Genomic DNA, 14,708 nt, shown 5'->3' with positions numbered 1-14,708 from the left:
TACTAACGGTGATTAATAACGCCGTGCACCATTGTCCGTTAAAGGGACGGATGCAGGCACCGGGCGCCTCATTCAGTGGAGGGAACGATGAGGAGACGTTCACCGGCAGGAGGAATGCTGCTCTGAGAGGCTTCACTTAAGAAAATGTGATAATTCTCATATGCAGGGCTTAACTACTACTGTTGCATATTTAGCTACTCAATGATATAAGGTTGAACACCAGCGTATATAGATGGGAGATGCTGAGTGTTTGTATGCTGCAGTGCCCTCCTATTATTGGTGGTTATAGATGAGATAAGTAAGGCCAATCTTGATCCCCCTAGAACATATGGAGTTGGTGCAGCTGATGCTGGTGCTGCCCATTTCAGCTGCCCAGTGCGAGAGGGGCTTCTCTGCACAGAACCGCATAAAAAGCTCCAAAAGAAGCAGCCTTGTGGTCTCCACCACCGAAGACCTCATGAGGATCACCCTGGAGGGGCCAAGTCTTGAGGACTATGATCCAAGTCCTGCTGTGGACCGCTGGATAAACTTAGCCAAGCGTGCCAGGCGACCTGACTACAAAAAGATGTGGGACAGGGATGTTCTGTGTGTTTAATTGAGGGTTGCAGTAGGCCTTATGATGGCACTGTGTTTATATGTTTGAGTGCACATGTGTGTTACTGTACACGATTTGAGTGTTAATAATAAAATTGTGTTATTTAAGAAATTTCATAGTGCTCCTAAATTTTTTCTGTGCTCCTAAATTTTTCCATTTAGGAGCACCTGTGCTCCTAGTGAAAAAGCTAAGCGTACAGCCCTGCATCCTGTACCGTGACAGGTGTGCGGTGGGCCGAGCAGTTCCCCTCCCCACAGCGTCTCAGCAGCAGGAAGCCACAAACCAAAGCAGTGAGGAGGCAGAAAGGATAACAACATTTAAGTGCTTATAATATCACCAAAGAAGAGCATTTTAAGTTTATTTTAAACAATTAAGGGTTTTGATTTATTGTCTGTGTTGAGATTAAATTTAAAAAAAACATTTATTTAAAAAAAGAAATGTTATTCCTGTTTATAATCATTTACATCATGTGTTAAGCGATGACAAGTGTGTATGGGAACTGTAAAGAAAAGGAGTAACACGTGTATTATTGCTGCGCTGTAAAATACATTTGCAACCAATGTGAAAAGTTAGACTGGAGCCCTGTAAACCTTGGAGTTATCTTTAACTCGTATATTAAACAAACTACAAGGGCAGCCTTCTTTCACCTGCGTAACAATACTAAAATCAGGTTAATGCTGTGTCAAAAGATGCAGAAAAACTCGTCATTGCATTTGTTACCTCAAGGCTGAACTATTCTAATTCCTTATTATCAGGCTGTTCTAATAAATCTCTTAAAGCTCTCCAGCTGGTCCAGAATGCTGCAGCGCATGTTCTAACTAAAACTAGGCAAAGCAAGGCAACTTTATTTGTATAGCACATTTCATACACAAGGCAGACTCAAAGGGCTTCACATCATGACATGCATACAATAAAGTGAAAAAATAGAAGAATTAAAAGAAAATGAAGGCGGAATTAAAATGCATTACAGAAAGACAAGGAGAATATAAACATATTTGCAATAATAAAAAAAGCAGTGCAGACATTAAAAGATTTAGCAGAAAGCTGTGGTGAACATAAAAGCTTTTGGTCTAGTTTTAAAAGAGGTCAGAGTTGGGGCAAGTCTTACATCTTCAGGAAGTTTATTCCAGCTTTTTGTTGCATGGTGACTAAATAAAGAAACTAGAAGAAGGGATCACATTTCTCCTGTATTAGCTTCTCTGCACTGGCTGCCAGTAAAGTCCAGATTAGAATTTAAAATCCTTCTCCTCACTTACAAGGCTCTTAATGGTCAGGCACCATCATATCTTCGAGAGCTCATTAAACCCTACTGTCCTGCTAGAGCACTACGCTCTCAGAATAAAGGGTTACTTGTCATTCCTAAAGTCTCCCAAATTAGAACAGGGGCCAGAGCTTTCAGTCATCAAGCTCCTCTTTTCTATGGAACCCTCTTCCGGTTCTGGTTCGGGAGGCAGACACTGTTCCCCCATTTAAGATTAGGCTTAAAACTTACCTCTTTGACAACACTTTTAGTATTTGTCTCTAGCGGTTAGTTAGGGCTGGCTCAGGTTTGCCTTGAACCAGCTCTTAGTTAGTGATGCTGCTATAGGATTTATAATGAAACACACACTGAGGGGTGCGAACGGCCTCTCCCAGCTTGGACTACTCCACCTTTTGTTCAATCTGATTGGCTCAGCCTGACCCTCGGCCGGGTCACTGACTTCCCTCTGAAGTTACACAGAGAACACGAAAAAATGTTGAAACGAAAAAAATGTGGTCGAGATGAGAAAGAAATGGGTAATTTGCATAGCCGAAAAAACCCTTGTGCAAAATAACAATGCACTCTCAGATCAATATTAAGGCTATCATTAGTGTATATGCCACTATGCCATATACACTGTGTAAAAGCTTGTTTTGATTCTGTAGTCAGTTGTATAACTACTATTGCAAAGGCATTATAAAATTTCAGAATAGCAATGATTGGCCTATTTAATTCTCATTTTCATTTCTAGGAACAAGAGACATTAGATACAGAAGAGACAAATTGCATCTATACTCATACTTAATTAAACATTTTATGGAGGAGGACCCCCAGACCCCCCACCTAAACAGGACCCCCGACATATCAAATGCTGCTGCTACTACTACTACTACTACTACTACTACTACTACTCCTACTACTACTACTACTACTACCAACACCAAATGCAGTTGGAACCCAAGGTCCTGGGGCCTCATGTATCAATGTTGCGTACGCACAAAAACATGGCGTACGTAATTTTCCACACCAACGTTCAGATGTATCAAAAGTGAAATGAGCGTGGAAATGTGCGGTGTCCCACGGCAGCTTCATGGCTGGCGTACGCACGTTTCTACAGCTATTGTTCCTTTGGCGACACTCTGAGGTGATGCTGGGAAACTGTTAATTATGTGAAAACAATTAGTCCTCAGAGTAATGTGCACATCAGAGACACATTAATGGACAATTAACACACACGTGTTTGCAATCATATGGATGGATATAAAAGCATGCGCAAAGTGATGAAAAAATGGCATTAACAATGGCAGCATGGCCTTAGAAGACATCGCAAACGGTAACATCAGACGTGAGAGGGTGTTTATAAAACGGGAGGATATGTTAGCAAATGACGACAACTGGCTCATGAGTCGTTTTAGGTTGCCGAGGCCAGTGTTACTGGAGCTGTGCGCAGAGCTGCGGCCGGCCCTAGAAAGAAACACAGCCAGGAGCCAGGGGTTGTCCGTGCCCACACAGGTGCTGACCACTCTGGGGTTTCTGGCAACAGGAGCCTTCCAGAGGGAATTGACCGATCGGTCAGGAGTGTGCCAGTCCACTCTGAGCCGAGCCATGCCAGCTGTGTGGGACGGAATCAGAATGTCATCCAGGTACATCAAATTCCCATACAATGCTGTTGAACAGGCCAACATTAAAGCGCAATTTGCAGCAAGAGCCGGTTTCCCTAATGTAATCGGAGCTATTGACTGCACACATGTTGCTATAAAAGCGCCATCACAGGATGAATTTGTTTTTGTCAACAGGAAACATTTTCATTCAATAAATGTTCAAATAATATGTGATGCGCAAATGCAGCTCACCAACATCGTGGCAAGGTGGCCTGGTTCAACGCATGACTCGTTCATTCTTACTAATAGCATGGTTGGTAACAGGCTGGAGGCTGGCACGGTGCGCGATGGGTGGCTTCTCGGTGAGTAAATGTATCCGTTTAATTGCGCCCCGAATGTAAACCAGCACAATGCCCATTTGGGCACGTGCATTCAAATATGTGCATTTGTTTTTCCCTGGTGAAAATAGAGCGGCAGAGCTATCTAACAAGCCCTTTATTGTCTCCTTGTGTTCAGTATTTGTGTCGATAAACGCGTGCGTAAAGTTGGAAATGTCACACTGCAGTAGCCACGGCGCACTTCTGCAGTCATTAATATATATGATAATGTAATATATAATATATTAATATCCTCCTGTCCCCCCGCCCGTTGCGGTCACGCTTCGGCGGTGGGCCGAAATCCTCCGCTTCACCTCCACTTTCACGTCGGACCATTTCTTTTTTATTTCAGGGAGTGTGCGCTGCCGACCCCACAGCGTTCACTGCCTCACACACACGCTCCCACTCACATTTCTTTTTTTTGTGTTAATGCCTGATGAGAGGCTACCAAATAATACTGGTCTTCGAGTCTCGACTTCGTTTAAGAGCGTTTCCAGCTCAGACTCGGTGAAGTTGCGCTTCTTCCCTTTACTCATTTTCTAGATCTGATGGTGCAGAGAGGGGAATCCCCGGTGCAGGCCCTATTTAAATGCATTTGCATATTTAAATGGAGGCGTGGACAGGGAGGAGTTTAGCACTTCCACATGTGCGCTCAATTCCACGTTGATTGGGATGTACAAAGGAAAAGTGCTTGGATCCATGCGTACGCACACTTTGATACATCTGATTTTTTTTGTGCGTACGACAGTTTCTGGATTCTAGCGTACGCCATGTTTCAGTAGGAAATCCACGCAATTCTTAGTACATGAGGCCCCTGGTCTGCACGAGATTTCTGCCTAAAACCCTGTTAAGGCAGTTTTTTTCTCGCCACTGTCGCTGTAACGCTTGCTCCTGAGTGATGTTATGACTTGAAAATGTATTAACTCTGAAAATCATGAGCGGATTCTAGTCCTGCTCAATATGAGTGTCCTGAGATAACTTATGTTGTAATATGACCGATAAATAAAATTGAATTGAATCTACTGGAGGGAATCAGGGACGTTGAAACTCTTGGGTTGGAAGTCCCTTCGTAAGCTCTGAAAATTGGTTGCGACCCCTCTGAGGACCTGTTTTTTGTCAATGTCCCTTTTTGTGATTGTCCCGTTGAAGTAGACTAACTTGTCCAACAGTGGCTCCTTCACCTTTAATCAGTAGCAGCACAGTAACGGTGCACTCATACAGACTTAATGGGTTTTTGTTTTAACTTGACCTAACCTTGATGTTTCAACCTGAGTAATGGGAATGGGTGATAACCACACAATCAGCATAGATACACATTTGGGGATCAAGAAAGAACCTCTTACTGGCAAACAAGATGAGATTGTGGTGATTATTATTGTACTGTTTATTGACTGTACATTTGATCCATGTGTGCTTTTTTTTAACTTCTATTTTTTATGTTATTATTCATTTTCTTTTGTTTGTTTTGGTTTAATTGATTTATTGTTATTATTACGAGGGTATATGTGTACAGAAGTCATTTGAACGGTAGAAGTTAACAATGCCCATATGGCCCAAAAGAATACTGCAGATTTAAAGATGCTGATTCATGGAGCTTTAACGAAAATATATTTCAGCGACAGAGAAATCAAAAACAACAACAATCGTGAGTCATCATCATTTTATTATTACTGACAACACTGTTCACAACATCTCAATGTTGGTCTGGGTCTGGACATGGGTCAGGGTCTTTTAATGCCAGTCTTTTTTATGATCCAATCCATGTATTCACAGACGTTCATAGATCCAGCTGCTTCATCACAGGCATGGTCAGAACTGAATGAATGGACACCGTAAATCATGCCGTTGAAAATCACTCCTCCGCCAGAGTCGCCCTGAGAGAGAAATGTTGTTAGTTGGAGACTTTTGCGTTATTTATTGAAAAACTCATATTAAAGTGGTAAAACTAGTGATGATAGTAGAGAGAGAGAGAAAGGTATACAATTAGAAGCCATGCCAACTCACATCAGATAAATCCACTCCAGGTTCTTTGTAACAGAGCCAGTGTTCATGTTTTTTGTCTCTGAGGTACTTACAGCCCGGGAGATGACTACAGTCGACAACTGTGGTGCTTATACATTGGAGAGTGTCTGCAAGGCTTGTTACTAGATGAGAGAGAGAGAGTTTAACATTATCTACTTAACTTGTAGACAAGAAATGATTTCACCAACAAATGAAAAAAACTCTACTGTAAACCTACCGTTGAGATCTGATAATTCAGGATTATATGATTATTTGGCAGTTGGTGAAATTGTTATGAAATGCCATCTATTGGTTTCGTGTTTTATTTGGAAGTTTCCTGCTCTCTGTGTTCAAGTTCAAGTTCACTTTTATTTATATAGCACAGTTAAAAATACCTGTAACAGTCATCCAAAGTGCTTCACAGAGCAGAGACAAAAGCAAAAAGAACACATGTACAAGAAGCAAGAAAACATGCATATAATCACACATATTCACACACAAATGCATGTAGCAGTGCACGTATGTGCATGTGTATGTATGCACATATACAAACATATGCGCATACATACACATGCACATACGTGCACTGCTACAATATTCAGAAACACTAGTGCAAAAACAAAACTGGCTGGATTAGAAGTCCCTGTGGATCCAAAGGCCAAGGTGAAAAGATGTGTTTTTAAAGCACACTTAAACCTCTCTATGGAACCCGCATGTCTAACATGTAATGGCAAGCTGTTCCAGAGTTTAGGAGCAGCCAGAGAAGGCACGATCTCCCTTGGTCTTCAATTTTGATCGAGGTACATCCAACAACAACTCACTGGATGACCGTAGATCTCTGGCTGGATTTCGTACATGTATAAGTTCCGCCAGATATAGAGGAGCCAGACCAGTTAAAATCTTAAAAACAATTAATAGCACTTTAAAATCAATCCTAAAGCGGATGGGAAGCCAGTGGAGTGAGGCCAGAACAGGGGTGATGTGGTCACGTTTTTTAGTGCCAGTCAAAAGGTGAGCAGCCACGTTCTGGTCAAGACCAACATTTAACGAATTACAGTAATCGAGCCTGCATGATATAAAAGCATGGATGAGTCTTTCCAAGTCATTAAAAGATAAATAAGGCTTGACTTTTGATAAAATACGAATTTGGTGAAATTTTCTGTGTTGGTTTGACTTCCTGCCTTCCTCCTGTGTTGTATTAGTCTTGACAGTCTTTTTCCGTTTTTCCAGCGATCAGCTTTCAGCCTGCTCTCACGTCTGCCTACCTGTGTTTGCTCCCTGTCAGTTATATATCAGCTCTATTAATTAAAGCTCACTTTTTGCATTCAACAACTGTGTCCATACAACCTGACTGGCATGGACCCAGCAGAAGATTTTTTTAAGCTGGGACCTTTATATATTAACTTGAAGCAACACAACTTTTATCAAGCATCCAATGTTGACCTACTATCTGCCTCTAAATATCCTCTGTCCCCCCCTCAAAAGGATAAAAATGGGGCTTTGCAGCTTTCTAGGGGCTAAACATGTGTAAATTGGTTTGATTTTGTCTGTCATATGAATATGATGAATAAGAAACACAATTATTATAATCAGCAGCGCTACCAAAAATAAGTACACTGACTGATGAATGCAGATGATAGTCAATATAAAATAAACAAGATTCATCTCACGTTTTTTACCAACACCGTCCAGAGTTGTGATAAAATTGCCTGATATCTGAACGGCAGAACCTCTGAAAAACAATAAAAACAAACACTTTTATCTCAATTTCCTTTGGGGGGGAAACAATTACATTCATCACTCTCAGTACATTTAAAAAAAAGATTCAACTGCAATTTCTCAATTTGCTTCCTCAAGGGATGAGCTTTCAGACTTATTAAAGGGGAAAATAATCATGACTCACGTAGGTGGAACTGCATTATTTCCACAGAGAGGAAGTGGTACGGGTGGAATCCGAGATCTTCTATCTAACTTCAGCAACATGATGTCATGTTTCTTCCACAATAAGCTACTATAGATGTGATGTTCCTTGATAGGGATGTCTTCCTTTTGTCCTGATTGAAGATGAATACCTAAATATGCTCTCATGGTCCTAAAAAAGAGTAGAGGTTTACTGTAAACACACCACATGATGATATTATGGGTCAGTAGTAACAAGTCACTTTTAGTAACTTCCTCACCATCCCTTTATCCAACAGTGAGCTGCAGTCAGAATCCACTGGTCACTGATCAGAGAGCCACCACAGCTGGGCACAGGGACAACATTTTTTTTCTCCATATACAATAACACATTGTGCTGATGCTCAGTTTCTTCACATGCTCGACCTCCAAGGATTCTCTTCTGCAGATCCACCACCGTGCTCACCGTGACACCTGAAACAGAATCGGTTACAACAGAGGTTGTTGTAGAGAACAACTTGCCCCCCCCTACTTAACTCAGATGAGGATCTAACACTTGTATCTATTTTTTAGCTCTTACTTTATCAGCAATAATATGTTGTGGTTTCTTTCTTTTGACAAATGTACTTATTGTAAATCGCTTTGGACAAAAGCATCTCCTCCTAGCTGAGTGCCTGGTTTCCCTGAGCAAGACACCTCACCCTAATTGCTCCTGAAGAGCTGGTTGTCTCCCTGCGTGGTTGACTCCGCCGTCAGTGTGTGAATGTGTGAATGAATGGGTGAATGTCAGTCATTGTTGTAGTCAGTGGTGGACAGTAACGGAGTAAATTTACTTAAGTACTGTACTTAAGTACATATCCAGAGGATCCAAGTTCATTTCTAGAAAGGCTGAAAAGTACTCGTAACTTTCAGGTCTGCTCTTTTTTTTTCTTTCTTTTTTTTTTTAAATACTATTGGACACAAGCTGTGTTTGTCAAAGAAGGAACCCTATCACAGTGCACGCTCTCCACTGGGATCTACGTAAAAGCGGAAATACGTAATCCCTCCCCATAAGGATACTGCCAAAGTAGCCACGCTCTCGACTGTGTTTGTCAACACAAAACCGTGACAACGGCTGAGTCTCAGACTGAGTGTGATAATGATGCCTGTAGATGGGCTATGTTCGATGCAGTTTCCTTGGCAATATCACACTGTAAGATACATTATGTTAATCTAGTCATACTAGTTAAAGGTATATGTATTGTATTAGATTTTACTTATCTTGTGTGACTGTATAGCGCATAGCAGTGGATGGTATTTACTGGTGGTGCAGGAAGACATGAACCCCCAAAGCCTTTTTTACACAAATATTTATTAACTATGTTAAGCCTAGAAACATTCATTTTAGGCTATTTGAAATTTACTCTTACTTTTACTTAAAGTAAATTTAAAAGCATGTACTTTTGGATACTTAAGTACCTTTAAAAGCAAGTACTTTTTTACTTTTACTTGAGTACCATGTCGACTGAGCTACTTTTACTTGTAACGGAGTAAATTTTGACCAGTAGTATTTGTACTCTTACTCAAGTACTGGGGTCGAGTACTCGCTATATAAATGAGGACCATTTACCATTTACCATGTTGTGGTTTCTTTCTTTTGACAAATGTACTTATTGTAAATCACTTTTGGACAAAAGAATCTATGCTAAATGCCCGAAATGTAAATGTGAATGTTCACTCTGTAGAAAATGCTGCAAGGCGAACTGTTTTTAATTAATATTGGTAACACACCCATCAACACTGAGTTCACTTTTACAAAACTGTCCAGGGCCCGGTTTCCCGAAGCCTTCTTAAAGCCTTCTTAATGCTACGTCATTCGTAACCCCTACTTAGAGTTCCTACTTAATATTTCGCGTGTTTCCCGAAACGTTCTTTGCTACGAATCTCTTTCGTACGTCATACGTTGGTAAGAGTGGTCTGGAGCACTCTTAGAGCCTTCTTATCTCTACCGTAGTGATGTTTCAGCTCCTGACGCTAGTCGCCGCCACTGTACAGTAATCCAGAAATCCCGTTGTGCATGGAACTGCACATTGCCAGTGTTGTGTTTCACCAATGGTTTTAAGTCATTCATGAAGAAAAAGAAGAAAAAGAAAAATCACAAGGCTAAGCTTTACCTCAACCTCAATAGTAGCCTAGGTATATTACAGTGTCAAAGTAAAGGCATGCACAATCCTGCAAGCAATTTGGGAAATTGGCACATCGTCAAACAATTAAAAAGTGTCATAAATGGACGCTGGTGACGGTTGTGACCGATGGCAAAACTGTGGCAGCGATACAACGCATCCTCGTGCTGAACCAAAGATGTCGCCGTCCTCGGAGCCGTTTAGTTGGAATACATAATTTCATAAGGATCAACTTCAATCCCATGGATATATAGACCGACGCTGCTATATTGCATAAATTTCGACTACAACGGCAACAAATACGCATGTTATTAAGGCTGTAATTGGCTCAATCTCCTCCGCTGTTTCTATATTTTTTATATCTTTTTTTAAATCAGTATAGGCTATGGTAGTATGTTCGACCATGGTTAAATAAATGTTTAGGCCTAGAAGGATTTCTAGCAATGTTTTATTCTCAAACACTGCAATAGCCTACATTTTATAATATAGTGCTGTCATGCACCTGCGCATGAAATGGAAAATGGAACTCTGAGCAATCGATTTCATCACTTTCTTTATGGACAGCGCCGTGTACGAACGACGTAAGGAGTGTTTCTTAAGAAGACTCCTAACAGACCGTTCGGGAACCACGACTACAGAGGTAAACAACTTTGGTAAGTCATAACGTAGGAGTCTTCGTAGCGAGCTAAGAGTGGACGTTATCGGGAAACCGGGCCCTTAGCTATGAATCTCTTTCGTACGTCATACGTTGGTAAGGGTGGTCTGGAGCACTCTTAGAGCCTTCTTAGCTCTACCGTAGTGATGTTTCAGCTTCTGACGCTAGTCGCCGCCACTGTACAGTAATCCAGAAATCCCCGTTGCGCATGGAACTGTATATTGCCAGTGTTGTGTTTTGGTGTCCATTTCGACCAAAGTTTCTTGTGGCGATGAACCACGTAAAAACGTGAATGTATTGTTACGCACACTCTCGATATAGAAAAAATATTTATTCAATCCTTTCCAGGAACAAAAAAGTAATCCAGTGCGATTGTAAATTAGGTAAAAAATGCCATCTTAACGAAGAAAATATCAAACAAATAATTTATATCAACAGTAGTGGTCAAAACAAAGTATGTTACCAGGCTACGCTCATCCATCGGCCAACACAAACATTCGTCAGCCCCCATGACGATGACAAACGTCAAATAACACACGAGAACAAATAAGAAAATAATACGAAATCATTTTGTCATCCAAAAACTTTCCATACTCCAAAGCCACAAATAAATTATATTAAAAGTAAAAAACAGCAAGGTGGCTGTAACAAATGGTTTTAAGTCATTCATGAAGAAAATAAAAATAAAATGCGACTGCATTTCATCACAAGGCTAAGGTTTACCTCAACCTCAGAAGTAGCCTAGGTATATTACAGTGTCATTTAATTAGCCCATTAGGCCTAGTCAATGTCAAGGCATGCACAATCCTGCAAGCAATTTGGGAAATTGGCACATTGACAAACAATTAGGGTCTGAGTGGCTGAAATGTCATAAATGGACGCCGGTGACGGTTGTGAACGGTGGCAAAACTATGGCAGCGATACAACGCATCCTCGTGCTGAACCAAAGACGTCATCGTACGACGTAAGGAGTGTTTCTTAAGAAGACTCCTAAGAGACCGTTCGGGAACCACGACTATAGTGGTAAACAACGTTGGTAAGTCATAACGTAGGAGTCTTCGTAGCACGCTAAGAGTGGACTTTATCGGGAAACCGGGCCCAGTTCATTGACATGAAGCTCAACAGTTTATCTCTTGTCCAACCGAACACTTGAGACACATCGTCTGGCTTCACTTCTGCTTCAGTCACAGACACTTCACACCGCCAACTGATCTGAGCTCAGCTGCCAGGACGTTAACGGGCATTAACAGAAGATATACATGCTTCCTATCCCTTTTCAAATCGATTTTAAAATGTTATTGTTATCTACTGGTTCATGTACATGAACATGATTTTTTTTTCTTTGCATTTCTTGACTATTTCACAAACTGCCATGGGACTGGGTGTAAAAACAATAAGTCAATTTAAAGCACACTATTAGCAAAGTAAACACTATGTGAAAGCATCTAGAATGGGTAAAGTAAGCAGCAGCGGTTGAATACTCACCAGCCCAGATCAGAAAGAGAAGACGCAACATACCAGCCATCTCGATCAATGACTCTTTCCCTTTTGGTGTAAAAGTGGTGCCTTTTTAAACATGTTCAACCTTTCAGGTCGGCCTTCCAGCATCCAATCACCTCATGGAGGTTTATCAACACAACCCCATTGGCTGCAAAGGTTTGCAAATGTTCACTCACTTATCAAGTATCAAGGAAAATGACATACCCAACATAAAATACACCGACATGAAACATTCCTGTGTATGAAAGTAGACTGTGTGTGTGTGTGTGTGTGTGTGTGTGTGTGTGTGTGTGTGTGTGTGTGTGTGTGTGTGTCTGCAGTGTTTAATGTGAAGCACAAGTCACATTGAGGCGGATTTAATTTTGACTGGACTGCAAAAACACTGAAGACTTCATTTATACATTTTTAAAATACATATTTCTCTAAGTATGATCTCTGGCTCTGCTTTGTCTTCGGCTCTCAGAGTATTTTCATGTCAGTTGAAGATTAAAGAACAGGTTTTACATTACTTACTTAGTCAAATATTTGAATGTTACGTTGGCTGATCAGAACAGAGGAGCTCAGGAGAGGCAATAATAGTCAGTTTTCAGAAGTTATGGTGTGAAACTACGTCATAGTTTTTCTTGCCTTCATGTTTGCTTTTTCTTTGTGAAATACTGGATACTTCATCCTCTGCTTCACGAACATAGACCATGGCAATAATGATGGGGTTTTAAATCGTTTATTGTATTGAAGATGAGGGGAGCAGTGTTGAAGGTGAAGGGATATATTAAGGGACCTAGAGAAGGTTGAAGCAGGAAGGGATGGGGATCATGATGTTGATGGATGAGAGGAAGAAATAATATTTATAGTATGGTGATAATAAGGATTCCCTGCCCAAAGGTGGTGGACGAAACTCTGATGCAAAATGAAACAGGGGGCGTTTGGCCGTCAAAAGATACATGTTGAAAAATATATTGTTCATCTTCATTACAAACCACTAACACCAACCTTTTGTCTGCATTTGTCATCTTCTGTTCCTACCACATCTACCGGCATCAAAACAGGAAGGAAGTGGTTAAGTAGTAAAGCACGTCCAAAAAAACTCAATAGAGGAGAGCACACCAGGCGCACTGCATACAATAGGAAAATAATGTCTTTTGGTGCATTTCTAGTGATGTGTCTCGGTGTGATCAGCCCCTTAGTCTAGACGGAAGAGGCAGATGGGTAGATGAAGACCGAACTGGTTGGTCTTGGACATACATTGTTCACATACTGTCAGAGAGTTGACAAAATACATGACAGCTCTTTCAGTCAGGTGCCTATGGACACAATGTTTTTTAAAAACACTATGGATTCTTATTTATTTTAACTGAGGAACCCAATTTAATTAACACAAACTGGGAGCCAAGCACTAGAGCAGGAATGTCCAATCTTATCCAAGAAGGGCCGGTGTGGGTGCAGGTTTTTGTTTTAGCCCAGCACTCAGACACCTGATTCAAATAATTAACTCTTTAATCGAGACCTTGATGAGTTGGATCAGGTGAGGTAGTGCTTGGCAAAAACAAAAAACCTGCACCTACAGCGGCCCTACTTGGATAATATTGGACACCCCTGCACTAGAGGAAGAAAAGGTTGCAAACTGATAAGGCTAAGTGATACAGCTGGGTCCATGGCCTGTGTTAACTGACATCAATGGCATCATGTGGCAGAGAGAGAGAGAGTTTTCCTCACTCTTGGTAAATGTACTGTTTGAGTGATCAAACTTATGAATACAGAGCAATACCTGACATATAGCCTGGGAATATAGGTAGGGACAATATCCCAGTAGGCCTCCATTAAGTTACAAGCAAATAAACAGTATACTTCATGTTTCAGTTAGATGACCACCGATTCCCATGTAAAACTACTATAAGATAGAGACAAGAGTAGTGTGCTCAAGCATAGTTCATTAAAATATGACATAGTATCACACCATAAGGCCTGTAAAAACTTTGAATATGACTATTGTTACCTCTCCTTAGCTCCTCTGTACTGATAAGCAAACGGCACAAGGAAATATTTTGGAAATATTTTACTATGTAACTGATATAATCTTCATTGGACATAGTTACATATGAAAATACAATGAGAGCTGAAAGCATTCAACATGGCAGAGCCAGAGATCATGCTTAAAAAAGATATACAATATATATATATATGAATATTAATGAATAATTTTCAGTTGCAAAGAGAAGGCACACAACTCACACTTAAGCAGGTTTTGCTCATTCACTGTTGAAGCACCTACATAATGACGTTCCAATCCAACTAAACTGCACTCAATTAGATTTCAAGTAATTTCTTTTCCCCACAATGAACTGTCCCAGTTTGAAACTATTTTTATCACGTGGTTAACAAAATCAAAAAGAAAAAAAAGAAAAAATACAACAAAAGTACTTGGTTCACAAAGGGCACTAACATCAGTCTCCTGGTGAACGCCCTGCAGGTTCTTTTGACCCGTCCACCACACAAACCTCCGTACGTAGACTTCCATGGACTCGCATAATACCAAGTGCAGTTTTGTTGTGTGTGGGGAAGTTAAGTTTTAGGAGACTAGGCTAAATGTAATTGTGAGGCAAGACATGCATGGCTGCTGCTAAGGGTGTCAGGTGATGTGGAATTAGGAGCGGTCACACATAATAAATATGAGGGCTGTA

General features: G+C 40.8%; 1 protein-coding gene across 1 annotated transcript; it reads right to left on the bottom strand.

Annotated features, from left to right (window-relative positions):
• Nucleotides 1–5,458: 5,458 nt before the first annotated feature.
• On the bottom strand, nucleotides 5,459–12,066 carry LOC311021068 (anionic trypsin-2-like). Its single transcript, XM_084021380.1, has 6 exons — nucleotides 12,016–12,066; nucleotides 7,995–8,187; nucleotides 7,718–7,906; nucleotides 7,485–7,546; nucleotides 5,818–5,957; nucleotides 5,459–5,687 (listed from the first exon to the last, which is right to left on the bottom strand). The coding sequence occupies exons 1-6, from the start codon at nucleotides 12,053–12,055 to the stop codon at nucleotides 5,535–5,537; spliced, it is 777 nt and encodes a 258-aa protein (XP_083877506.1). The 5' UTR covers nucleotides 12,056–12,066; the 3' UTR covers nucleotides 5,459–5,534.
• Nucleotides 12,067–14,708: the final 2,642 nt, after the last annotated feature.

Source organism: Eutrigla gurnardus (assembly GCF_963514095.1).
Source record: "Eutrigla gurnardus genome assembly, chromosome: 11".
Lineage (NCBI taxonomy): Eukaryota > Metazoa > Chordata > Actinopteri > Perciformes > Triglidae > Eutrigla > Eutrigla gurnardus.
This window is presented reverse-complemented; position numbering and strand designations above follow the sequence as displayed.